The following is a 27,211-nucleotide window of genomic DNA, read 5'->3' on the forward strand; positions in this document are numbered from 1 at the left end:
AAATATATTTCAACATTTAAATTTATATAAACTATGCAGTGACGATTGCCTATCAAATAGGTAAGTACTCATAAAATATATATCATCGGTAAGTAATTAATAACGTAGTAAAATTATAAAATATGAGTTACAATTTTTTTAAAATTTTCTTTTTTGGACGATAAGATTATTAATAGTATTATAATAATATTGTAGAATACGTCGTTCTTTTAAGTTTTTAATTTTTATTCTACAACCAACTCTGCGTTGAATACTTGCTATTTTTTTTTTTTTTTTTTTCATTGTTTGTTTACGATGCAGCAGTGAGATTAAGATATAATTTTTTAAATTTTATATATTGCTTAGTAAACTTTGTTTTATTTTTATCTAATTTTATTTTTGTTCGAAGGATTTTATATACTAGCTATCGTGAAAATTTTAAGTAGTTAAACGGTTTATTTTTCGGTAGTAAAAGACATGATTTAAATGGTTAATTTTATTGTAATTATAAATGAAGATAGATAAATATTTATGAAGGAAATATGCAATATAAAATGAACGAAAAAAAAATCATAAAATACTAATGGTACGTTACATTTTTTTTTTTTTTAGCGAATCTTCGATTTGGCTTTGAAGAATTATCGTAAAAATAATATTAAAATTTATATTATTTAACTTTAAAATTCATATTAATGAATTTATTTAAATTTTTTTAAATATATTTTTTATCTTTCTCATAAACTTGCCAATATAATTTATCATATTATAATAATAATTTTTTAAATTTTAAATATATATATATGCCAATTTATAATAACATGAAATAAAAAATTTTAAATTTTCATAATAATATACTTTCGAGGTTTTTTTTTTTATCTACTATTGCTGAGTATAGTCTGTGCATTTTTTTTTTTTTTATACATTAAACATACAATTTATCTAATTTTAAAAACAAATATAATTTTTATATAATACTCAAATTTAAACCTCATTTTTTAAATATAATTTTATCTTAAAATTTCATTAGTGTTCAAGTCTACAGATATTTTTTTAAAATCTTATTTTCTTTTTTTTGTTTAATAATAATATTATTTTTTAATAATAAACCAACATATATATTTCACAGACATCAATTTTTAAAACAGAAATATTTATCTATATAATAATAATCAATGAATCAATCACTGAATATTATTATTAATATAATTTTAATCTGATTAAATGTATTTTTGAATAATTCATCTAATGCTTTAATTTCTATAATTGTTTAATTGTTTTTTTTTTTAGTAAAAAGGCTTGATCATTAAACTAACAGTGCTTGTCTAAAGTCTGACATATTATTTTTTGAATTATTAAACACGCTCTTGTTTTTTTTTCTCTATTCAATTCTCTTCTGTTTTTAATTATTTATTTTTTTCTTTAAATTATCACTAGCACTATCTATGAATACTATATGAGATTATAATCAATAATTTGATTATTAATTTCATGCAAATTATTATGAATTAATATAAATAAATTTGCATGATATTTCGTTTGGTCGATTTTTGTTATTTTTAAATTATCGACTTGTCATTTGACTGATAGGCCTGGGACTGTAACTTGTCTCTCCATATTATAATTAAATTTATAAACAAATTAAATGTTAATTAGCATGATGTTATGAATATAATGGCACAAAATTAATTCAAATTTATATTCCCTTTTTCTATTTAATCAATGAAAAATAATGATAAATTATTTTGAGTTTAAGACTGATGTAGATTTACTAAAAAATATTTTTTTAATCTAATTGCTGTTTTGTTTTTAAATGTTCCACATTATTTAAGTTTCTTATTTTTAAGTTTAACTATTTCTTTCTTTCTAAAAAGCAATGAATTTATTTATTTATTTAGGTTTTTTTTTAATTCATTTTTTGAACAATAATGCATGTAGAAAAAATGAGCCACTATGTAGTTTGTCTTTGGTTGAACGACGAAGCATTTAGAAAATTATTCTGGCAGTGATTTTTCATAGATGCTTCGACCTTAAACACAGACCAAAAATTTTGATTTCCGTTACAATGAGTTTTTTTTATTTTTTTTTTTTCATTTTTTTGTGTTAATAATGATTTAAGTATTTTATTTATTAAATCAAGTTATTATATTATTATTTGAAATATTATTAGATTTTATTTTGACGGATAAATTATATTTATATTTAAAAAATAATAGTGCAGTTTTTTATTTAAAAATTTAAAGAAAACTTATCCTTGGCACGTTATTTTGGCATCATGAAGATTTTCACGAGGCCAAAGGGTAAGTAAGCTTTAATCGAATTCGAAATTTATCGTCGATAAAGTTTAAATATATTCTTAAGCTGAAATATAGATACAGCATACTCATTTAAAGTAAAAAAAATATATTAAATAAAAAATAAGCCATAATTTTTCTTTATCAAAATAAATTATCAATAAATTTTCAACAACAAAACAAAAAAAAAAAAAAGTCAAATCAATAAATAAAACATAAAAAAAATTAACTATCACATTGTCATGTGTAATAATTATAAATTTCTTTTATAATTTCAAACTCAAACAGATAATAATCTGTTAAAAAAAATAGCGTATTATATTTTTTGGTGATTTTAAATTAACTAATAATATCATCATCAATTTTACACTTCACGAATACATTGTAATAACTTCTCGTCCAGCTCCATGTACCATCAAAACTTTTTCAAGTCCATCAGTTAAAACTTCAAGAAATTCCATGTCTGTAAAAAAAACATTTTAAAATGAAAAAAATATATAAATAAAATAAGATTTTTATTAAATTTATTTTACAGATAAAAAAAAAAGTAGTTTGTAAATTTAAAAAGTTTCGAAATATATAAAATAACATTTCTAGTAAAAAATAAAAAAAACTTACAATTTGATTCACGTTCAATTTTTGTGTCTCTAGGTGGTCCAGGAAGATTTAGAATTACCAACTGTGCATCACGACTTTTTGCTTGTATGACCTCGTTAAGTTTAACAGCAGTGTGCATACGCCTTACATTGTCTTCATCTCTGTATAAAAAAATTATTAAATGAACAATATTATACAATAAAATATTTCTAGTTGAATTTTTTTTCACTAACTATGCTCAACATTTAAATGAAAAATTATAAAAAATATAAAATATTACGGTTTAATTTGTTTAGTTTTTGGTGTTTTATCAGTTGAACTTTCTGCATCTTTATTTGACTGTGTTGATTGTTCATCATCAATTGATTTATCATCCTTTTTATCAGATCCATTACCACAATCATTTGACTCTTTGGTCTGATCAACTCCATTTATTTGTTGTTTAACTGGTTCTTCAAATCTCACCTTGGTCGCTGTTTTTGCTTCAACATTATGATGATGATCAACAACAGCTTGTACCTTTTATTCAATGAAAGAAAATAAATAAAAAAAAAAAAAAAAAACATCAATTAGTAAATTATTACTACTCTTCTAATATATTAATAAATGAATAAATAAAATTTCGAAATAAATGTATGATAAATTATATATATTATAAATAAAATTTATGATAAAAAAAAATGATGCATCAGTTGTATGCATATATCTAGCACTAATTATAAAGCTGTATGATGATGGCTATAAGTAAAATAAGCCTTTGAAATATACGTGCTAATAAAGCCAAGAAAAAAAATAAAAAAAAAAAACCATTTATAAATAAGCAAATAAAATTAACTGATAGATAATGATGTATATTAATTTTAATTTGCTGAAAAATTATATATTTTTATCAATGAAAAAATAAAAATAAATAATAAATTTATATGAATGATTATCATGAATGAATGAATGGATTTTCACGAACACTCGTCTACTTGATGATGTAAAAAAAAATAAATAAAAATAAATAAATGTCTGATAAAATGATGGGATTATAAATATATAAATATATTTATATTTTTTTGATAATTATAAAGGTAAATGAGTAGACGAGTGAATGTTCGGGTTCAATATGACAAACCAGAGGTAACAATTCCTTGTCGGGTACCTCGTTGAAGTCCACCAATGTCGGCACCTTATCCGTGACAAGCACGCAACAAAGAGACACATTCCCATCAGTAACTATCCCGCAATTATTAATTTTTATATTTTAATTGTTATTTATATATATATTATTTTTTTTTTTAATATAAAATAGTCTATTTTAAGATAATATATTTAGAAAAGAAGTTTTATATAATAATTATTAAATAAAAAAAAAGAAAAAGGTTTTTTTTTTTTTATTTAAAAATAAACTCACCAGTCCTTGTGCTTCTTTTTTATTTAATTGAAGTTCACGTAGCATTTGATTACGTTGTTCCATCACCAGTGTTCTCTCGTATGTGTATGCTGATATATCAGAATTAGTCTATTGAAATGAAAAAAAAAATAAATTAATGCATAATAAATATGTGTTTGCATTGGATAGATAAAAATATATTAACAAACCATTTCAACAATCTCAATCTCTCCCTCAATTCTTAAATTATATAAAAGTTTTTTTAAATCTTTTTTCATTTGTATTGAATTATCTTCCATTTGTGCAACAGTAAATATACGCATTTTACAATTTTTCCATGTACGATGTTGTTTTAATAAAAATGGTAATAACATTAATAAACCACCATCATGAACAACCCACCATATATCAATACAACCACCAATTTTATCAGCTGAATTTGGATAAAAATTAATACCTTTTGGTACAAGTAAAGCCATACGATTTGATGTTACATTTCTAACTGTTTGTAAAAATACACGCCATGTTCTTTCATCACATGAATTACGCCATCCATATGGCCAACCAAGTATAACAGTATTTGGTTTCATACCACCAAGACCAGTTGTTTGTATAAGTGCACTTAAACCTTCAGTAACATTTGGTGTTACAAGTACATCAACAAAACCTTTAACTTTTTCTTCATCAGCAATTGCACGTAAATGTCCTTTAGCTGTTATTGCTGCACCAGAATTTTTTGAAAAATCACCAGGTAAACAACTAACAGCAATTGTTAAACCTCTACCAGCTTTTAATTGACTTGCAAATGAAAATAATTTACGATATTTTGGTACAAGTGCATCTGTTAATTTAACTAATATTAATATTTGTGGACGCCAATTTTTAGTATGTGGTGGTCCTTCTTCAAGTTTTAATAATGAATATCTTGCTGCTGATAATGCTAAACCACGTATACCATCACCCCATTCTTTTTCAGCTCCACGATATTCAATATATTTATATATAACACCAGCCATTCCCATTGCAACAAGTGTATAAAATACACTTGTCATTAACATTATTGCAATACATAATGATAAACCAAGAAATGATAATGTCCAATGATAATATTTAAATCTTGGACGCCAATTTGGTGTACGTAATAATGTTTGTACAGCACAAGCAAGATTAACAAAACCATAACACATTAAAAAAAACATTGATAATATTGGTGCAAGTATATCAATATTACCAAGTAATATACCACATTGACATATTATTAATGTTACAACAAGTGCACGTGTTGGTTCACCACGACTTGAACTTTTAGCAAATGGTGTTAAAAATGGTATTATTTCATCTTTAGCTATTGCTTGTAATAAACGTGGTGCACCAGTTAATGATTGTAAACCAGCACCAAGTGTTGATAAAAATGAACCAATTAATATAACCCATTCATTTGGCCATGCAATATTTGCAACAACAAGTCTACCACCAATACTTTGACCAAATTTATCACGTAATAATAAATTATCAACAGTACCAGCAAATAATAATACTGATGATAAATATACTGTTGATGTTGTTAATATTGCACAAATTGTACCAATTGGAATTGATTTTTGTGCATTTGCCAAATCACCAGAACGATTTGATCCAGCCATTATACCTAAAACAAAATTATTTTTAAATATTAAATTATAGAAATAATAATAGTGTTTTTAAAAAAAATTAATTTACCTGTTACTGATGGAAAAAATATACCAATCAAAAGAGTAAATGCTGTTGTTATATCAGATTGAATAAAATTATATGTTGATTTTGTTGTTTTTACTGTATCAGTTGTATTTGTTCCATAAGCAATATATTCTCCTTGTTGTTGAAAACGATCCCATATATTTTCTATAATAAAAAAAAAAAAAACAAATAAATAATTATTATTTAAAATACAAATTATAAAAAATAATATTATTATTTACCATGAAAAACACCACTGTTAAGACCAGGAAGACCAGATTTAATAGTTATATTTGATTTTTTAAAATATTCATCACACATTCCATTATTGGTAACACCACAATATTCTTCATACATTTTTCCACCAGGATTTTTGTGGCAATCAGTTATGTCAATGTCTTTTACTAAACGATTACCAAGTACACATATTCTGAAGAGAAAAAAAAACAATTAAATACAAATGAAATTTTCCATCACAGATAATTTATAATTAAATATAATTACTTTAATGCATCACTTCCATGAAAGTTGTAGAATATTCCAACATAAACAGCAGCAATTGAACATAATACACAGGCAAGTGCAACACAAGCAAATTTATTGACAAATTTAACACCAACAAATACGATGAAACCCATCATTGCAAGTAGTCCAGTACCATAAACACGAAAATTATTATACATGACATTTGGATCTTTTGTTGGATCACCAAATATACTTAACCATGGTGCCATATATGTCTGTCAATTGAAATTATTATAAAATTATAATTATAAATTGTGAATTTATATAAATAATAATTACCAAAACAATTTCAACAGCACCAATTGTATACATAGCTGCAGCAAATGTTGTGCCAGTATAAAATAACATACCAACAGCACCACCAAATTCAGGACCAAGACTTCGTGATATCATAAAATATGAACCACCAGCTGGTACCACACCATTTGTTGCAATTGCACTCATACTTATTGCTGTTAACATTGTCTAAATTTAAAAAAAAAAATGATAATTAATAAATCAAGATATAAGTAATTGATGATTTAAATAATATACTTACGACACAACAACATATTAGAACAATCAAAAAACCACAAATTGCTCCAGCAGTACCAACAACCCAGGTAAGACGAATGAATAATATAACACCAAATATATTTTGTATACATGGTAAAAATACACCAACAATTGTACCCATTCTTGCACCACCTCCACCACCACCACCTCCACCACCTCCACCACCGCCAGCATTTTGTCCTGGCTTACTGTCTGGATCAGTTGCTTGTGGTATTGTATTTTCATAACTTGCCAAATTTTTTAAAAATGTTGATGCCACTGGTCTATCATTAATATCATCCTGTTTATTTTAAAAAATTTATATATATTTTTTTTTTTTAATTCAATTTAATTTTGAAGGTCAAATCTGAAAATGGGCGTTGCCATTTTTATGGTAATTATTCAACTAGCATATCTTGTCATCAATAAATTAAAACTACATGTAGTTTTGCTGTTTTTTTTTTTATGAAAAATGTGCAAATAAATTTATAGCCAAGTTTTTTTTTTTTGTGGGAAAAATAAAATATATATTTAAAATTTAATAAAATGAAATTAAAGTGTCATGTTGAGGTAAATAAAAATGTATAAAAATACAATGTGAAAGACGAGGGTGTTTAATTAGAAAAAAAAAAATTGTTGACTTGCTTAATTGTCATCTGTCTCAAGCTCATCAAGATTCAAAAAACATTTTAAATATTTATACATATATTTAGTTTATTTTATATTCTTAATATTATTGTTAATTTAATTTTTTTTTTTTTTAAATAAATAAACTCACAGTGTAGAGATAGAGATTAGTTTCATAGCCAGATTTTTTTTCCAAATTGGAACTATCAACAATTGGCTCAGCATCACCACCTCCACCTTAAACAATGAAATAAAAAATGTAAATTGAATTAAAAATATTAACAAATGATGATAAATTATACATTCAAAATATAAAAATTGAAATTTATAAAACAATAAATGAAAAATTAAAAAAAACATGAATACAATTGAAATAATAATACAAAGGAAATTCAGAATGAGGCCAACATGATTTTCAATAAATATGAAAGCCTCTCATATCACAATTAAATTGTCGTGTTAATTTTTTAAATAAAATTAACTTATTGTACTTGATGACACTAATATTATAATATCAAAGAAAATATTTTTTTTTAATTTGAAGTTTATAAAACTTTAAAAAATACATCGCTAATAGAAAAAATTTTTTTTGTTTTTTCAAATTAAACAGTTTATAATTTAAGTAAATAATTATTAAATTATTTTTTTTATTTTTATAAAAGCTCTAGTAGGCAATTGCAATTGCCCAGAGCAAAAAAAAAAAAAAAAATGCATTTATCAATATACTGCATTTAAATTACTGTGTGAAAAAAAATATATAAAATAATTTTATTAAACATGAACCACTTTAACTATAAAATAATTATTTTAATATTTAAATATTCTTTTAAAGTTTAATTTTTTTTTCGTTTATTTATTTGATGATAATTATTAAACAAATATATTATTGGTAATTATTTTTAAAGTAAATTTATAAATTTTTTATAAAAATTCAAAAAAAAAAAAATGCATTGTAGCGAATAGTTTCAATTAAGTTTGTCCCTGAAAATGGCACGTGCAATGTAACAATCAGCACACTGACAGTGTCAATATATCAGCTATTTTTTTTTTTCTAAATAAGAAGGGGTGTATATATATAAAATAAAGAATATAAGAGAGCAAGTGTTGGACGAGGGCAATCGATTTATTCGATCGTTTTTAACTCTCATCTATTCTCAATACAAACTAGAGCATAATATATATAATTTTATTTTTTATTCTCATTAATATAAACATGAAAAATTTTTTTAAAAAGGCTTCAATTATTATTGCCAACACGTGGATAAATTAATGAGATTATTAATTTCTTTTTTAACCAATTAATTTGATTATCATGTTAATCGAAATATCAATTAATTCGAATCGAAATTTCTATATCAATTGTATCATCAAAGAACCCGAAGTATTTAAATTAATTTTATTAACAAATAAATAGCTTAACGTATTTTTTATATTTATTTATATTTAATTTATTTTGTTGAACGATATTTCATGCATGACATTATTGAACAATGATTATTTCTGGCACGTAATATCACCGAATGCAGTCCAACCGTGTTCACTTCAATTAAGCTTCGTGACTATTTTACAAAAATTTCTTAACTCTGCAAAATCTTCAGCAACTTTTTATTCCTTTCAAATTAAATCCTACAAAAGTACCTGCTATTTTTTTTTTTTTTTTTTTTATTACTTTTTTATACATTTCATCTCGAGAGATATCAACTTGAAATAATAAAATTTTTTATTAATACAATTGAAAGATTTTATGAATTACATTTGTAATGTTTATAAATATTTATTGAATTTCAAGTATTTACTTTATGAATTATTCGAGAGAATAAATTTTACTTTATTCAATTGATCATGTAACTGTGATATTTTTTAGATATTAAATTTACAATTTATCAAAGTGGATTATATCAAAATAATAATCAACATATATACTTATTTATATTATACAATAAAATAACAAAATTTTGATAAATAATAATAATAATATTACTATATAATTATGTAAGATTGTATGATAATAATTGTGGTGATTAAAACATCAAGTGATGTATGAGATAAACATAATAATTTGTTGTTTGTAAACATATTTTTAATATCATTATTTATCACTGGTTTCATTACAAACAAGAGTAATTTTATGTCATTAAAAGTTTACCCTACAAATACATGTATCATCATTATAAAAAATGAAAAAAAAAAAAAATTCTCATTAGAACAAAAAATAATCTCTTTATTATATCATGAAAAAAAAACCATGGAAAATGTATTTTTTTTTTTTTTAAATGACAAATAGAAAAATTATTAAATAATAAATGAAAAAAAGCTTTTAAACGAAAATAAATGATTTTTATTTTGTAAAAAATTATAATATATAAATAAATATTAATTAACTATATAATTATTTAAATAATTGTAAATTTATTTATTTAATTTTAAATATTATTTGATGAATGAATCATACCAGATTTCTGTTGAGCAGAGACATCCGCAATTTTCGGAGCTTCCACACTCATGATTCTTGTTTAATGTTGAATTATCAACAAACAATAATTTATAATTTATACTAAAATTAATTATTGTTATTATTTTAACACTTGATATGAATAACACTCGTTTTATTCATCAACTTAATGAATAGTCAAATAAAACTATTAGACAAAAGCCAATGAAACTTTCACAAATTCATTCAAGTTTTTTAGTATTTAAATCGAATTTTTTGCATTATTATTGTTATTATTTAAAGTTGCACAAATGCACATTCACTATTGTCAAAAATTTCAATTAAAATTAATCATTAAAAGCTTCTTTTTTATATATAATATTTATATAAATATAATTATGCAACTAAGTGAAAAAGAAAAAAATTTTAAAAAAATTGAAAAAAAAACTATTATTTCAAGATAAATAAATGAAAAAAAAAATTATATTTATATAAATATATGTTGTTAAAGATATGTAGAGCTGAAAATGTTGGCTTGTGTTATTTTTGGTGGTTGGTTTTGGTCTTGATTGATGCTGACACCACCAAGTGATTAAAGCAGTTTATTATTTTCGTTTTTTATTTTCTTTTAATAAAAAATATACCAAAAATGTATACGTCAATTATCTTATGCTTTTAATTAATATTTTATAATAGATCATTTTTAAACGCAGCATCAATTGGGTCTGATGTTGTACTTGGTCGATAATGTTGAAGCAACTGGATATCCAGGCGTGTCACTGAATAAATATCTGTAACTTGTTTTTTTTTTTATTTTTTTTTATCTTTTAATTACAAAAAACAATTAAAAAAAAATATATATACAATTGTATTTTTAATTTAATATATTAATAAATATTTGATTTTATAGAAAATGATAATTTTGATAGAAAATTTAACACTGATAATGATGATCAATGACTAGCAAATTTGAATGATTGGTTAATTTTTTTAAAGATAATTTAGCTTCACGTGGGTTTTTATTTAGATGATAAAATTGAATGATAACTTGGATTATTTGGTTCAGTTGTATCAACAATTAAGTACCACAAAAATCACAAATCTACCTGATTATATTTCCAGACTCTGATATTGGTACCACATCCCGTGATGTCCCGGGCGTTGTGAGCTATCCGCCCGCTTTTTCATCCTGATCCCGCGCTTGCGCATATTTTTAGTGATACTATTTCACATCTTCCAACATCTCTGTACATTTATCGTTTACATACCTATATACTATTATCATCTTGTGTTGTATATACATATATATTTTTTATCTACCTTTCTCTCTCACACACTCAACAACCCTCTGGTTTTTTTATTCTATTTTTTTTTTTTTTTGGACCAGCTATATTCAACCCACCGCACACGAAAATCATGCCAGAAAATAGAAATAAAAAAATTTCAAAAAAAAAAAACCCTAATGATGGGTGTGGACATGTATTATTACACTTTTACTAAATATTTTCTAATCATTTTTGAAATTATTTCATTGATTTATAAATTATTTTTAAAAATGAAAATTTTTTTTTTTCTAAATTTTTTTAGTCCTTCAAATGACCCGGATATTTTTACTCACATTTGTCAAAGAATTGTCAATATATATATTTATTTTCTATACCCACTTGAAAAATTTATGAGTAATGAAATATTTTATTTCTTTGAATTGATACTTGACTTTTTTTTTTTTCCAAGTTTTTCAAGTTGAAATAAATTTGAAAATATATAGGAAAAATTGACATTAATTTTTTTAATTTTTATTTTATTGATGATTGACATAATGTATTATTGGTAAATTTAAAATCCAAGAGGATTTAATAATTATTATTTAGTGAATATAAATTTTGTGATGATTTTTTAAATTGCCATTTCAATTTTCGAAAGTGTTTTAATTGAAAAAATGAATAAAGCTTAAATTAGATTTAAAAAAATCTGTATAAATATTTAAAATCAAATATAAATTGAATATTTAATTATAAAATATATAATTAATTTAACAATTAAATCCTCTTGTATTTATTTTTAGAAAAATAAAAAAAAATATTGTGAAAATTTAATAAGCAACTGTTTCATAATGTGTTCATACATTCGATAAAAAATAATGAATGATTTCGAGTTAAGTCGTGTACATGCACATTGAATAACACTTTTGCATATAAAAAAAATAAAAAAAAAAAATACGACCTTATATATTTTTATGACCTTGAATAAGCTACATAAAAAAAAATCGTAAATAAAAATTGAAAAAAAAATAATATACAATTACGCAAAAGGAAATTCACTTTTCATAATTAATAAAAAAAAAAAAAAAAAATTCAAATAATAAAATGTCATTCAAAGTATAATAAATAATATAAGTACCTGTCATTTTTCAAATTTTCTGAAAGAATTAGTAAAGCAAATAACTCGCAAAAAAAACCCCAGGGACTAGAACACTTTTATTATTTTTTTCTATCAAACATAAAAGCAGTGAAAAAAAAAAAAATAATAAAAGCAATATATAGACCAGTTCCGGAGGCACTTTTCCAGCCCTCAACACTTCCGAATTTATTTTTTTTTCATCTATTATTATCATGAATTCCATTGTCTTTATTCAAACTCATCGGAAATCTCATTAAAATCAGCTGCAATAGTTCATCTGACAGACAAACATTTTTATTATATTTTTTTTCTTTCTTTCCATTCAACACATTGTATTACTAAAATAAAAAAAAAATAAAAAAAAAGTATATATAATCTATCTGATAATTTTTTTGACCTCTACAGGGCTCAGGTGTACCCCACTATTTTGAGGGTGGCGCTTGAATCGCTCGCCCCCGGATGCTGCACGAAAATAAAAATGAAAAAAATAGTTAATATTATCTCGTAATAAACAGCTGGAAAATAAATTTTATATATCGATATTTTTTATTGTATATATTTGTCTATTTTATAAGGTCATCGGTCATTATAGATACGCTATATATATAAATTGATATATGTATATTTGTAACATATATTAATACCCAGGAAAAAATCAAAACAAGTGGGTCAGTGGGCTTGAATTTGTAGGGTGCGGTAAATACATATAACGCATGCGCATTTATAAATATAATCATCATTTACACCCTCCTATTTTATCTTTGACGTCACTAGTTTTAACCCTCTTGTGACGTCATGAAGGGAGCTTTTTTTTATAAAACGCACTATACACCATAAAAATACAGTCCTTTTTTTCATCCCTTATTTTTTTAGCATTAGATGGTGCGTTTGCAAGTTGCGGATGAATGACGAGACATATTTTAAGCAACCCTCGAACTACATCTTTTTCTATGTAGAAATATATATTTTTTTTTTTATCTTTTCTTTTCTTTATATCTTTCTATACACGTATATAGACCCTTTAATAATCTAGGTCATGTCACGATTGAATGCTGATGAACTCAAAAAACAAAATATATTAGATTTTTTTTTTTTTAATTTATCCAAAGAAATATATTTTTTAAATTTATAAATTAATATTTTTGTTTGTTTTTTAATTGATATATATTTTATCAATTTAAAACCATGCTTTGGCAAATTTTCAATAGACCTATTTATATATAAAACCAACAAGTATGTATCATCAACTTGGCGTTATTTTATAGAGGTCAAATGCCTCATCAGTTGTCTTCATTGTCTCTTTCAATGACAAACAAAATTATTTAAAAATAAATTAACTTGTAATAAAAGATTTAAGAACTTTATATGTATATAAAAAAATATATTTTCTTTTTTGTCTATTTGATATCAAATTTATATATTAGATAAAAAAAAGAAAACAAAAAATTTATAGAAAATTATTTTTGTTGTTGCAGAGGAGTTTCTATATAGTAATCTTGATTTTTTTTATTTTTTTCCTCTAATTAATTTTCTTTCATAGAATTATTATCTATATATAAGATTTTTATATTATATTTATTATTTATTAGCATTTGTCTTTGTTGGTTGTATTAAAAAATAGCATATTTCTGTCTCGTATATTTTTCTGAGGTTGGTAGAGTTGAAAGATCGATATGACGGAGTCTGCGTCTCTGGATCAAGACTAAACTTGCTCTGGGCTTGTCTATAATTTACCAGTAAATATATTTTTATTATTTTTTTTTATTTTTTTTTAGTAGGTAAATATTACTGTCAAACTTTCACCAAAAAAAAATAGTCACATTATTTTTTTTTTTCTTTCAAACTACTTGCACTAAACCAAGTTAATTTGAAATTTAATATTTACTATTATAATTTATTATTAATCTGAAATTTGATTTAACTTTTTATTTATTTTTTTTCCTTGATATCATTATATTTATTTATTCAAGCGTACATTCATTTATGATTTTTTTTTTTCCTGTTGTTATTTAACGAAAAAAAAAAAAATAAATATATCAATTGCAAATGACACTGATGATTTATTTATTATTTATTTTTCACGTTGAAAATTGATTTAAATTTTGGATAATTATTGAGGACGATATGAGCTACTCTCTCGGGGGGAAAAAAAAAAATTTGACCTCATTCAACCCTCTTTGAATTTGTCGATCACACTGATCGCGCACTTTAATCATGTAATCATATATAACACACATGTCAAAAAAAAAAAAAAAAATTCAAACGATACATATATATATCCTCTTGAGATTTTATTTTATAGCGAATATATTTATTCATTTTTTTTTCTATCAATTGAAGAGAAAAAAAAAAATCTATTTTTCAATTTTCATGAATAAATAACTATTTAATTTTTTTTTCTCTTATTGATTGATCGAGTTTGAAGTTTCTATTTTTCCTGTTTCGTAAAATACTTGAAAATATATATGTATGATGAAAATATAGGGGATGAGTATGAAAAATAAAAAATGATAATAATAAAAGTTTGAACGGTGAGATTAAGGTTTATACAAGACACGAGAATAAGATGAACATCAAATATTGATTTTCTTTATTCAAGAGTCATGTGGTAAAGTTCAATAAGTCGTTTCAAATATTACGATGTATAATCGGATTATCCTGAGACAATTTTTCATTTTTTTTTTTATCATAAAATTGATAGATTTGTCGTGAAGGAAAGATTAACAATCGAGCAAATTGAAAATAAGATATTTTTTTTTTTTTTGGACAAGTCTATTAAGGGATGAAAATTAAATGAACAAAATTATTTTCTATAAATAAAATTGTATTAATAATAATTTTGAAAGATTGTTCAATTTAATTTAAATAATTTTAAGAGACTAAAATTAATGATAATAATTTTTTATGAATAATTATTAATAAATTGTGTTAAATTTTCTTATTTCTTTAATGAAATTTCATTAAAAATTAAAAATTATTCTACTATTCATAAAGAATAAACTGATTCAGTTGAATATTTAAATCCAAGTTAAATTTTTAATTTAAAAAATCTGTAAATATCCAAGACGACTTGTTTTTTTTCTATCGATCTTTGTCGATATTAAATTTTGTTTTATCAAACAAACTCTACTGTAGAAAAAATCTACAAAAGAAATTTATCCAACAAATTAAAATTGTTCCATTAAATATCAACAATAAAATAAATAAAAAAATTTATACAAATTTTTCATTTTTCACATTTAAACACTTGTGATTTATGATAAATATATTTTTTTTTTTCTTTAAGCTCAAAGAATCCTTACATGTTAAATGTATAACGCTTGATTTGCCTTTAATCAACAATTTATTAAAAAAAAAAAAAAAATCTAATAATTTATCCATCGTAGAAAAAAATACACGTTAAATTTTCCAGCTAAAAAAAAAATCTAGTTCTAATTCAATCAATTCCATGAAAATTTTAAAAACGAAAAAATTAAATAACAATTGTTTGAAAGCTTCATCATAACTCTAAAATATATATAAAATTTGCGAACCTTGATGATGAGGTCGTCTAGCATTAATGTTACAATTTTACTTTTTTTTTTTTTTTTCTCATAAAACATTTATACATCGCGAGGCTTCCCCCCTGCATTGTATCCATTATAAACCCTCTCGTGCGTATTGCCGTTGCATGGCTTTCGTTATCCAAGTATACATGTATATATTTATTTTTTATACCACACATTACTTGTAAACTTGCAGCAAGCAACCAAGATGATATATATAATTCCCTTTTTTTTTTTTTTACCTCATTCTGTACATATAAAATCCACGATATTGTAAAAAAAAAGATCAACAATTTTTTTTATCCGGAAATTTTTTTTTTTGTTCATTTTCCTATTTTCTTTTTTAAAGGAATTTTTTTTATTCTTTATTTTTCTTTTTTTCTATTATCCCAGTTAACTCAACATCAGTTTTCTTTATTGCAGTGAATTTATCGTAGCTTTATAAAGGACTGCAAATAATTTATAGATCGCTGAACATCTTGTTCGAATTTTTACAATTGTCGCGCACATTTTCAAATAAAAAAAATATATATAAAAGTTTTTCATTTCAAATAACTACTACAATATTATTTAAAAAATTTAGTTCAACTATTTTTTTGTATACTTTTATTGTGCACTATTTTAATGGCAAAATATATTTTCAATCGTTTATCGGGTCACAAAGTCGTTGACAAGTTTTATACTTTTTATTAACTCACATGTATATATGTATGAATATAAGAAAAAAATTTTTTTATATAGATTTGACCTTGACTCAGGGACTGCCAAAAGGTAACGACTTTTTATATAAAAGAAAATGACAATCTTATATTTTTATTTTTATCATTTTTATTCTTGAGATGTAGATAAAGTGACATAAACGTGGAAAAAATATTTTCAGTAAAAAAAAATATTCCTTTTTTCTAAATCATATAATGACAACTGGGTCATGTGAAAATATTTTAATGCTTATAAAATATTTATAAAATTTATATTCAAATTTATAGCAGCCACAAATTTTTTTTTTCATACAATAAAAAATTTATAAATTCATGGATAATATACAAGTGCACGTTTGAAGAAAAAAAAATACACGAAAAAAGTGGTTTAATATTTAAAAAATAAATAATTTCAGCTAAACTAAAAGTCATTAATTTTATTTAAACACCAAGTATGATACTTGAACTTGTAAAAAATAATAATAATATATAAAAACTTATAAACGTCTATGTAAAATTAATTTTAATTAAAAAGAAAAAAAAAATAAGAAAATTAACTCAAGTTTAAAATGAAAAAGTTAAAATCATCAAATAAAGTTTTAAATATATGCTGATTGATTTTAATAAATATATGAATATATAAAGCTTTTTTAATAATATGCTAAAATATATTTCGAGTTTAATTTAGTTTAAAAAAAAAAAGCTCCCATGATAATAAGTAATAAAAAAATGATGAAAATATGATTTTAAATAAATTAAAAGTAGAAGTAATAAACAAATAGATAATTGAATAATTTAAAAATGTAAATAATAATAAATAAAAATTGGAAATTTGTTGATTTAAATAAAGAAAAAAAAAAGATAAAATTTGAAATAAAATGTAAAGATATATAGTTGGATATCCAAGGTAATCTTTTGGATTAATGTCAAAGCACTTACTCGACAGTAGAAGATATCCCCAGAGCTTTCATCTTGTCATAGAACACAAGCTCTGGTTTTGGATTTATATTAAGACAAGTTAATCAATAAAACACAAAAAACACCTTGTAATTATTATTAAACAATATAAATTATATTAGCAAATTTATATTGACAATTAAAATTAATTTTTAATTGAACAAATGTCATAATAAACTCACCTTCGATGTGGTCTTTGTCAGCCAGTATCAAAGGTATCGCTCCCGAAACACTCATTTTAAATAATTAAATTTTAATTGTTTTTTTTTTATTTATAACTCAATTTTTTAATATCACTTTTAGCAATTTTAAAAATACACTTTGTCAATGTTAATGTCATTAGTTTATATTTATAAAAAAAAATTAATAACTCACAATCGATTTATCGAATGCAATTAAACTATTTTTATTTAACCAATAAATTAATCAATAAAAAAAAAAATTATTATTAAAAAATAGATAATAATGTTAACTTTGAGATTTGATTTATTGTTTTTTTTTTTTTTTTAAACACTGTCTTGAGCTTTGATTTTTCATCAACACTCAACACCAACAGACTGATAAATAAAATCCAAGATTTTTTTTTATTATTAATAGAATTAATAAAATTTTAAGAAAAAAAAAATTAATATTAGTTTTAAACACGTGATATCACGTGTTTATTTATGGAAAAAAAATATATTTATTTTTAATATAAACAATGATTTTTTTTTTTCCAAATGAATTTTTAATTATTTTATTTTTTCAATCAAAAATATATTATCAATCACATGATATTAAAATCAATGAAAAAAATATATTTAAAATAAATTTTACATCATTGATAAAATAAAAAAATAAAATATTATCTCATTTTTAATTTCAACCTTTTTTTTTTTTTTTGAATAAATTAAATAAGTTAATATAAATTCAATTAAACTAAATTAAATTATATCAAATAAAACATAAATCTTTTATATTTTGTATGAAAAAAAAAAAAAATAAATAATAATAAATCAAACAAATAATTGTTAAATTAAAAATGAAATATTATTTTTATTATTTATTTATGATGTACAAGCAAATGAATTTCAACAGTTAATATACCAAAAGTAGACAGACAAGTGGTTTTTCCACGTTTGACAACTGGGGGTGTGTATATTTTTCCAATCGCCCCACTTACCAAGGAGTCGCGTATCAGGGTGCGCACCTTTCAACTAGCTTATCATGTTTCTCTCTCTTTACCTTTTATTTTATAATATTTTTTTTCATTTTATCTATATCGATGAAGCCAGCCATTTTTTACAGTGGTTGTGTCACACTACTCTACAAAACCATCAATATATATATTACCACTATCACACTACCTTTCCCAACCCACTAAACATATATACACACATTTTTTTTTTTTTTTCATCTACAAACTTGAGCTTTTTCATTATAATTTTTTTTTCTCTCAAATTTTTTTCTTTTTAGAAATCTTCAAAGAACTCAACTATCAACACTGAAAATTTTTGAAATACACATATTTAATAATTTAGCTATTCATATTTCAAAGCAAGAAAATAATTTAATAAAAAAATAAACTTGTCAAACATTTTTTTTTAAAAAAAAAAGATATTTTTATTTTTTATAAAGAAATTCTTTTTTGATTTATATGGATTAGTCTGTCTATTTTTTATAGTACAAATTTTTAAAATTACATATCAAGTCTTTCACTTGTGTTTTTTATGTATATATAATTTATTTTTTATTTTTTTTTTCATTTCTTTTAATTATGAATATGGAAAGTTTGATTATATCAAGTATGTCATGTATTGTCCTTGTGTTTTATATAGAGTACGTATTGTATTTATAAATACAAAGAAAATTTACAGTAGAAATGCTTGAAGGTTTGTATAATTTTACCTATGTACAATCAAAAAAAAAAATAGACTGAATTTAAATCGATATTGAAAATCAAGCTTTTCATGACATAAATTATATGATTTTAAAATTGTTTTTATCTTTCTATTTTTTCATCTTGTAATTTGACTTCTATTTGCATTTGAACTCTGTGATTTAACGATCGTCGAAGCCCCTGACCAATATGGAGCTTTTGAAAACTCATCTCCGGTCTGTTTCACCTCTTCATTGATTAAATTTTTTATTCAATTGTTTTTATTTAAATATTGTTTATTTATTTTTAAATATTTTTATTTATTAAAAAAATTATTTACTTGGTCATTTAATTATTTATAATATATTTATTTATTGTACGATTAAAATCGTGTTGAAAAAAAGGAATTAAAAGAAAAAAAAAATTATTTAAATAATAATTAGATGGTTAATTAATTGAAAAATTAAATTTTTTATTTTTTGGATAATTGGATTTTATGATTTGGGCGTGGTGTGATTGTTTTACTTGAGGGTGATGATAATTATCAATATTAATTATTTAGAAGAGAACAAGGATTTTAACTTTTTAATTTTTTTTCTTTTTTTCCATGTCTGTGTGTGATGATATTAAATATAAAATATGCGACTTTGAATTTAGAGAGATTGCATGTAACACGCTAGTTAAAAAAATAAACTTTTTTTTTTTTTTTTTATGTTAAAATACACAAGGTTTGTACTTGTCGAGGTCACAGCCAATGAACCCTCACGATAATTATATATTTTATGAATATATATTTAGACTAAAATTATATTTTCATAATACGATGACAAAAAAATTAAATTAACTCTTTAAAATCTAAAAAAAAAAAAATTATTATCACTTTAAAATAATTAATATTTATCTCTGTAATTTTAAATAATAAAAATAATAATGTTTTTTTTTTTCAATACATATCTAATCAAAAGTTTATCAAAATTTATTGAAATAAAAAAATAATTTCGCGTTAAATTAAAAATTAATTTTACTTGTTTTTTTCAAATAAAATTTCGATAGGACAATTCACGTGACTGTTATCAATTTGGTCATCCATTAAAATCACGTGAATTATTTATTTATAAAAAATAGATAAATCCAAAATACAAAAAGCAATAAAATACAGTATTATTATCATAAAAGTCCAAAAAAAAATCAAATAAATAATGTATTTATAAATTTTCAAATCACGAGTTTATAAATTTCTTCATATATTTTTATGTCCATGTGTAGATATTCTAATCACGTGAATAATAATACTATTAAATTATAAATTTCCAAAAAAAAAAAAACTCTATTAATCCGTGAAAAAAAAATAATTCAAAACAACTTTCTATCACTGTCATAAATTAAAAAACCAGACATCTATTTAAAAAACTAAAATAATTTATAAAAATATATTTAAATAACAATTTTCATTATAAATATTTGTCTGTTTTTTTTTAAAATAATAGCTTATTTTTTGAGCTTATTTTTCTTTTACAAATATTATTTTTTGTTTTTTGAATAATAGATGATAATTAATGATGATGATGACATTGGATGTATATGTCTCTGTACAAATTCATTTATTATCTGATGTGATAGGAGATAATCAAGTGCGACCTTGACACTCTGTCTCTATTATATATATATCCCAAGGAAATAAAAAATCAATTATTTCAACGTAACTCTTTTTTTTTCAACACATAGCTTGATGATAACAAACAATGTCCATTATAAGGTCCTTCATTGATCCATTTTATAATTTCAATTTAAATTTAAATATGTTTGGGCTAGTATTTCAGATCCATTACACACAAATACACTTATACTATTATTGTATAACACGTATATTTTTTCAAACCTTGAAAATGACAGTAGAACATAAAATATAAATTTTTTTTTTACTACTGTTTTTTTTCTTTTTCTCTTATATTTTATGCCTACATGTTTTTAGAAAATAACAAGTAAAAAAAAATTATTTCTCTTTTTTTTTATATGAAAAACAAATCTCAAGAGAAATTTTTATATTAAAAAAAAAAAATTTTTTTTTTTTTTGGATAAACAAAGGTAAAAATATTCATTTCTATTTTTGACTTGTGGATTATTTGAATTTTAAATTTTGTAAGAGCTGTATACAAAAAAGTTTTATGTAAAAAAACATATATTTTTTGTATTTTAAATTAATGTTATAAAGTTTTAGTATTAATTATAATAAGCTAATAATTTAAATAATATTTTGATTGTTTTTAGTATGAAATATATTGCAAAGTTTTGTTATTCGAGCTCATTGGCCGATGAAATTAGAAACGACAAAGTTAAATTCAATCTCAAAACAACAAACCGCTATTACATGTTAAACTTGACTATATATGCATTACACGACTAATATAACTTGGCTTTATATCATCATTATACATAATAACTAGAATTAAAAACTTTTGTATTATCAATAAATAAATTAATATTCAATGAAAAAATTTTCTCTAATCTTTACTTTGAATTTTGCAATTTAATAGTTTTTTTTTACTCCAAAATATCAAAATTATTTTTTTATTGTCTCATCTCTATTTACAACAATAATAAACAAACAAAAAAAAAATTATTTTATTATAAATAATTAAATTAATAATCAATAAACAATTTAAAAAATTTTTTTTTATTTTTACTTTGTATTTAAAATTTGTTTTTCTATTTTTTACTCCAAAATAATCATTTTTTATTTTTTCAATTTCCTGTTTTTTTTTTTTTGATAAGATGTCAATACTCTTATCAACACAATGCCAATTGATTTTTACAATAAAACAAAAATTTTCCAAACATTTTTCGATATGCGAAAAGAAAAAAAAAAATTGTCACATTTTTATGATAAATCCACCAGTCACCACGTCACGTTCAAAACGTCTATAAAATTTTTATTATATATCCTAGTTTTTTGTCAACTATCCAGCAACCCTTTTACTTTATAAAAAAATAAAAAAAAATTCTATAAAAATTTTTTATTCACGTTTTTACGATTTTTTAAAATAAAATGAAATTTTTTCAATTTTAATTTTATAATAATAATTGTGTCATTTGATTTCAAGTTTCAAGGATTATTTTTGTGTAATAAATAAATATTAAAATATGGATTTATATGAAAATCAATTGAGAGATAAATAATTAATAATTTATCACGATGCATCATCATTATATTGTGGTGTGTGTAAACGTGTATAATCAGTAACGCGAAACTCAATATTCGTGAAATTAATAACTCGATATTCAGGGAGAGACAGATTAATTTTTCCAGATGATAACTGATGCAATATTTGTTTATTGAAATTTATTATTATTATTTAATTTTAGTCTATTCATTTGTTAATTAAAAAATTAATTAATAATTAATATTTATCACTAACAAGACTAAATAACTCAGTGTCAAAAAAAATGAAAGAAAAAAAAAAAAAGGAAAAGCTGTAATTGATTAATTATAAAATCAATTTGTAAAATTTATAAAAATAAAAATACCAAAGAGAATTTAATAATTTAATTTTTCAAACAACAATAAAATAATATTATAAATAATAAGAAAAACAAAACGGTTATATTTTTTTTTTTTTATAATCATTGACATTTTTCTTTGATGTTGCCTTTCATACATGTCACTATAGCTTGGCCTATTAATTTTTCTTTTAACTCAATGCCCTGCGGCAACAACAGCAGCGGCTTTTTATATATAAAAAAAAAAAATTTACTGCGTTTATATAAATTTTTTTTAGAATTATATATATTTTTTAACCCTGACAAGAAAATTTCCGGGATCTCAAGTATCATATTAACCATAAAAATACACCACAAAGGGCAGTTGAAAAATATACAAAATAAATATGATATATATTAAAAGTAACAATAAACTTTGTATAAGACTATTGTGAGAACAATTAAATAATAAATAAAATACGACTCTGACAAAAACGAACTTTAGTGTCAATTGATGCTTATTTTAAATGATGCTTATGCGTCATATATACATTTAAGTATTTATTTTAATAAATTTGTGTGTAAAAAATTTGATGAATCATCAATCAAATTGTTTTTAACAATAAAATAAATATTTATATAAAAAAATTTCGCTAAAAAAAAGAGTCATTTGATTTTTCCAGCGAAATATTTATCTTGGAAATTTTTTTCTAATAGAAATTCGTAAAATTACTCAATGATAAAACGAGTATAAAAAAAAGGTAGTATGTTAATTAATTTTTTTTTTTTTTTTACGATGTTATATGTTAATAATAATTCAACTGATAATGCATATAATTATTTGTGTTATCATTTAGTGCACAATGAACTGGCTATCGCATTGGACAAATTACATTGAACTGAATGACGAGTATTTTTGTTTTATTTTTATTTTTTAAATAATCAGAAAATACATGTGTGTGTGTGTGTAAATTGTATTTAAAATAACAATATGTCTTATGAATTAAAATACAGATATGAAATAATAATAAACCGGACAAACGATATTGATAAAAGTCCACAGTATAAATTAAAATTTGGCACAAATAAAATTGCATTATTTTTTTTTTATATAATATTCTTCAAATAGAAACTATTAAAGTAAAAAAAACCGTAAAAAAAGTATTTTAAAAATGACGTAAACGAATTTAAGAGATAAAAAATAATAAAAATTCAAGAAAAAAAAAATAAAAAATGCAATTAAGAGATAAAAAAAAAAAAAAACGATTTCTTTTAAACTTGAAATAAAAAAAAATTGAGTAAGCATCAAGTTAATGCTTCACTTTAATGTTTCTGTTAAAAATAAATTTTTCAATAACATTACTCTAATAAAAAAAAAGGGTGTATAAATAATATTCCTCATATTTTATTGGCTACAGCTAAAAGGAGCTTTTTTTAAAAGCACCATAACTAATTTACAAAAAAACAAAATAAAAAAAAAATAAGGGATGAAATATATATTGCAATAAAAAGGGTTAAAAAATAATAGTAAAATAAAAATTACTTGATTATTTTATTATGAGAGGGCAGCACTTTTCAGCAACCCTCTTGATAGAAAAATTTGAAAAAAAAATATAAGATAAAGGGTTGTTTATCATAGATATATTTGTGGGTAAAATTATCGACCTTAATTTAATTCCATTGTCAGATTTTAGTGGTATTATGCATACCAAACAAGCCACGATTATGTCGACATTGTCTATTATTCTACTAATGTTTATAGCCAAGGTCTTGTGGCATAACAACCATTTTTTTTATTCATTTTTTTTTTTTGTGTATTTTATTGCGTGACTGTCCGATAACAATAAGGGTTGTTTTTTTTTTTTAAGAGGTCAATTTTATTTTCCTATTTTTAATTGTTATTAATATCATGAAATTTTATTATTTTTAATTGTAAATAATAATTGTTTAATTGAATATATATACTAGTACTAAGTGTAAATATAAATTTCGAAAAAAAGTTAATTTTCTTATTTATAAAAATTGTTGTTAATAAATTTAAATGAAAATATATTCTATTTATATAATTTCGATTATCTTTATTTTTTAATTATCAAAATTTATTGATTATTTATTGACTTTTTTTTATTGTAAAAAATTAAAAAGACAATGGAGAAAATTGTGACAATGATTTTGATGGAATTTTAAATTTTATTATATCGATTTGAGATATATGACCTTGTTATTATCGTTAAATTAGCAAATAATTAATATTTATTATTAAAAAAATTTATGATTATTGTGGTTCAATGTTCCAACTTAATCTGGAAAATACTGGATGTTATAATTAATTGATTGATAAATAGTGTCTATCAATTAATAAAAAAATCATTATTTCACACTGTTTTTTACTATTATTGTCAATCATAATAAATAAATAAATTTTTATTGTAAAAAAAATATTTAAAGAATAAAAAAAAAAAATTATTTTTAAAATACTGAGATTTTTGTTTTTTAAAAAAAATAAAATTTCGTCAGGTGTTGATTTTTTATTTTCAGTTATTTTGGAGCATCAAATGGTGATGCTATTTTTGCAACTAAAAAACGTAATAAAAGCTTATAATAATAAAGCAATAATATCTCAAAAATATTATTAACAAAACTAATTTTTTTCAGTCGAAAAATCATTTATTTTTTATCATCATTTTATGATTAAAAATGGAATTTATATTTAAAGCTGTTTTAATATTGTTATATTGTTTATTGTTAATTAATTGATATAGTAATTATTATGATTAATTAAACTCACCATAATTGTTGGTTAATGATTGATCAGTCTCCAACAAACCGCACTCGTACTCGACACTGTTTTTGTCTGCCGGTGTCACAATAAAACGTTCCGGCATTTTAACAACAATATTAATAATCACAATTTAATTTTAATTATACTCTACACACAATACACTATTTAATAAAATTAAAATAATTAAAAACTCGCTTATAATTTACACACACGATTTTATATAAACAAAAGAAAAAAAAATTTATTTAAAATTTCACTACCCGCACTTTTTTTTTGAAAAATAATTTGTAAATTTCTTTTTCATTCATTAATTAGTCAAATTATTTTTACAACAATGTATTAAGCTTTTTTTTTTTAATCAATAAATTGATAAATTGATTTTTATAAAATAAGGATTGTTGATCAGTCAAGTCAGGTATGTTTTGAACGCAAGCTTAACATCAACTGTTACACTGTTGTCTGGAAAAACTGGCCACAAATATAATCATAACTAAAAATTAAAAAAAAAAAAAAAATAGTTGATTGTTTTTATTTTTATTATTTCAGTGAACGAGTTAAGTAAGAAGCGCAGACAGAATTAATATGTGTATCCATACAACCAGAGAAACACTGAGGAAAAAAATAAATGAAAACTGACGCAGTATTATAACTGGTGCCCCTCTTTTTATACTCACAATATTAGTTTCTAATTTTTTTTTTTTTTTTAACTTTATTTTACATTAAAAATTCACTAATTTATTATAAATTTACTCCACACGCAATATTACTACTGTCATTCCAAAAGAAACGTTGTTGTATTTATTTTTTTTAAAAAAACACGTACCTTAATATAATCCTTAAATTGTTTATATAAAAATTGTTTAATTAATTTAGTTTTTATGACAATTTATATGTCAATATTTATGGTAATATTAGTCAATAATTTTGGAGGATTATTGACAGGTGCAATTGTGCATTATAAATGTTTTGTTTTGACGTAAATGTATGAGTGTTTTGTTATTTTCGTTTTTCTAATGTTTGTGTACCGGTTGTCAGTGTCAGAATAATAATAAAAATATTTCAACTCACATGGATGATATTTATAATTAATAATTATAATAATATTTATTATATTTATAAAATAGCCGGGTTGTTTTATTGTCTTGAATATTGTTTTGATGCTAAAACACGAGGAGCAGCACAAATCACGAGACAGATTTACAATTGCAACATAAAAAAAAAAAAAAAAAAAAAAACATGTATAAAAAACAAAACATTGGAAGAGAGAGAGAAGAAGCACCACACAAAATCTTTACCTGGAGCTAAAAGCCATCTATTGGCGAATATGGAAAATATAATTTTTTAAAAAGCAAATGGCTGACGTTTTGGCGGCAATTTTGTTCATCCATTTTCTTTTTTTAAAAACTCAAATCATTT

The 27,211-nt window shown here is 22.1% G+C and overlaps 1 protein-coding gene across 4 annotated transcripts; it reads right to left on the reverse strand.

Annotated features, from left to right (window-relative positions):
- Positions 1-326: 326 nt before the first annotated feature.
- Positions 327-26,988, reverse strand: LOC122854307 (solute carrier family 12 member 4). 4 transcript variants are annotated; one of them, XM_044154825.1, is made up of 14 exons: positions 11,185-11,243; positions 10,100-10,400; positions 7,799-7,884; positions 7,025-7,321; positions 6,766-6,951; positions 6,466-6,701; positions 6,204-6,391; positions 5,965-6,126; positions 4,455-5,893; positions 4,267-4,374; positions 4,015-4,041; positions 3,148-3,386; positions 2,889-3,028; positions 327-2,733 (listed from the first exon to the last, which is right to left on the reverse strand). In XM_044154825.1, exons 2-14 carry the CDS (start codon positions 10,149-10,151, stop codon positions 2,642-2,644), a joined length of 3,252 nt encoding a protein of 1,083 aa, XP_044010760.1. In that variant the 5' UTR covers positions 10,152-10,400; positions 11,185-11,243; the 3' UTR covers positions 327-2,641. The 4 variants fall into 4 exon arrangements, with proteins under 4 accessions (XP_044010760.1, XP_044010757.1, XP_044010759.1 ...); XM_044154822.1 differs by lacking the exons at positions 10,100-10,400; positions 11,185-11,243 and adding an exon at positions 25,802-26,970; XM_044154824.1 differs by lacking the exons at positions 10,100-10,400; positions 11,185-11,243 and adding an exon at positions 17,861-17,955.
- Positions 26,989-27,211: the final 223 nt, after the last annotated feature.

The sequence above is a fragment of the Aphidius gifuensis genome, linkage group LG4 (genome assembly GCF_014905175.1).
Source record: "Aphidius gifuensis isolate YNYX2018 linkage group LG4, ASM1490517v1, whole genome shotgun sequence".
Classification (NCBI taxonomy): domain Eukaryota; kingdom Metazoa; phylum Arthropoda; class Insecta; order Hymenoptera; family Braconidae; genus Aphidius; species Aphidius gifuensis.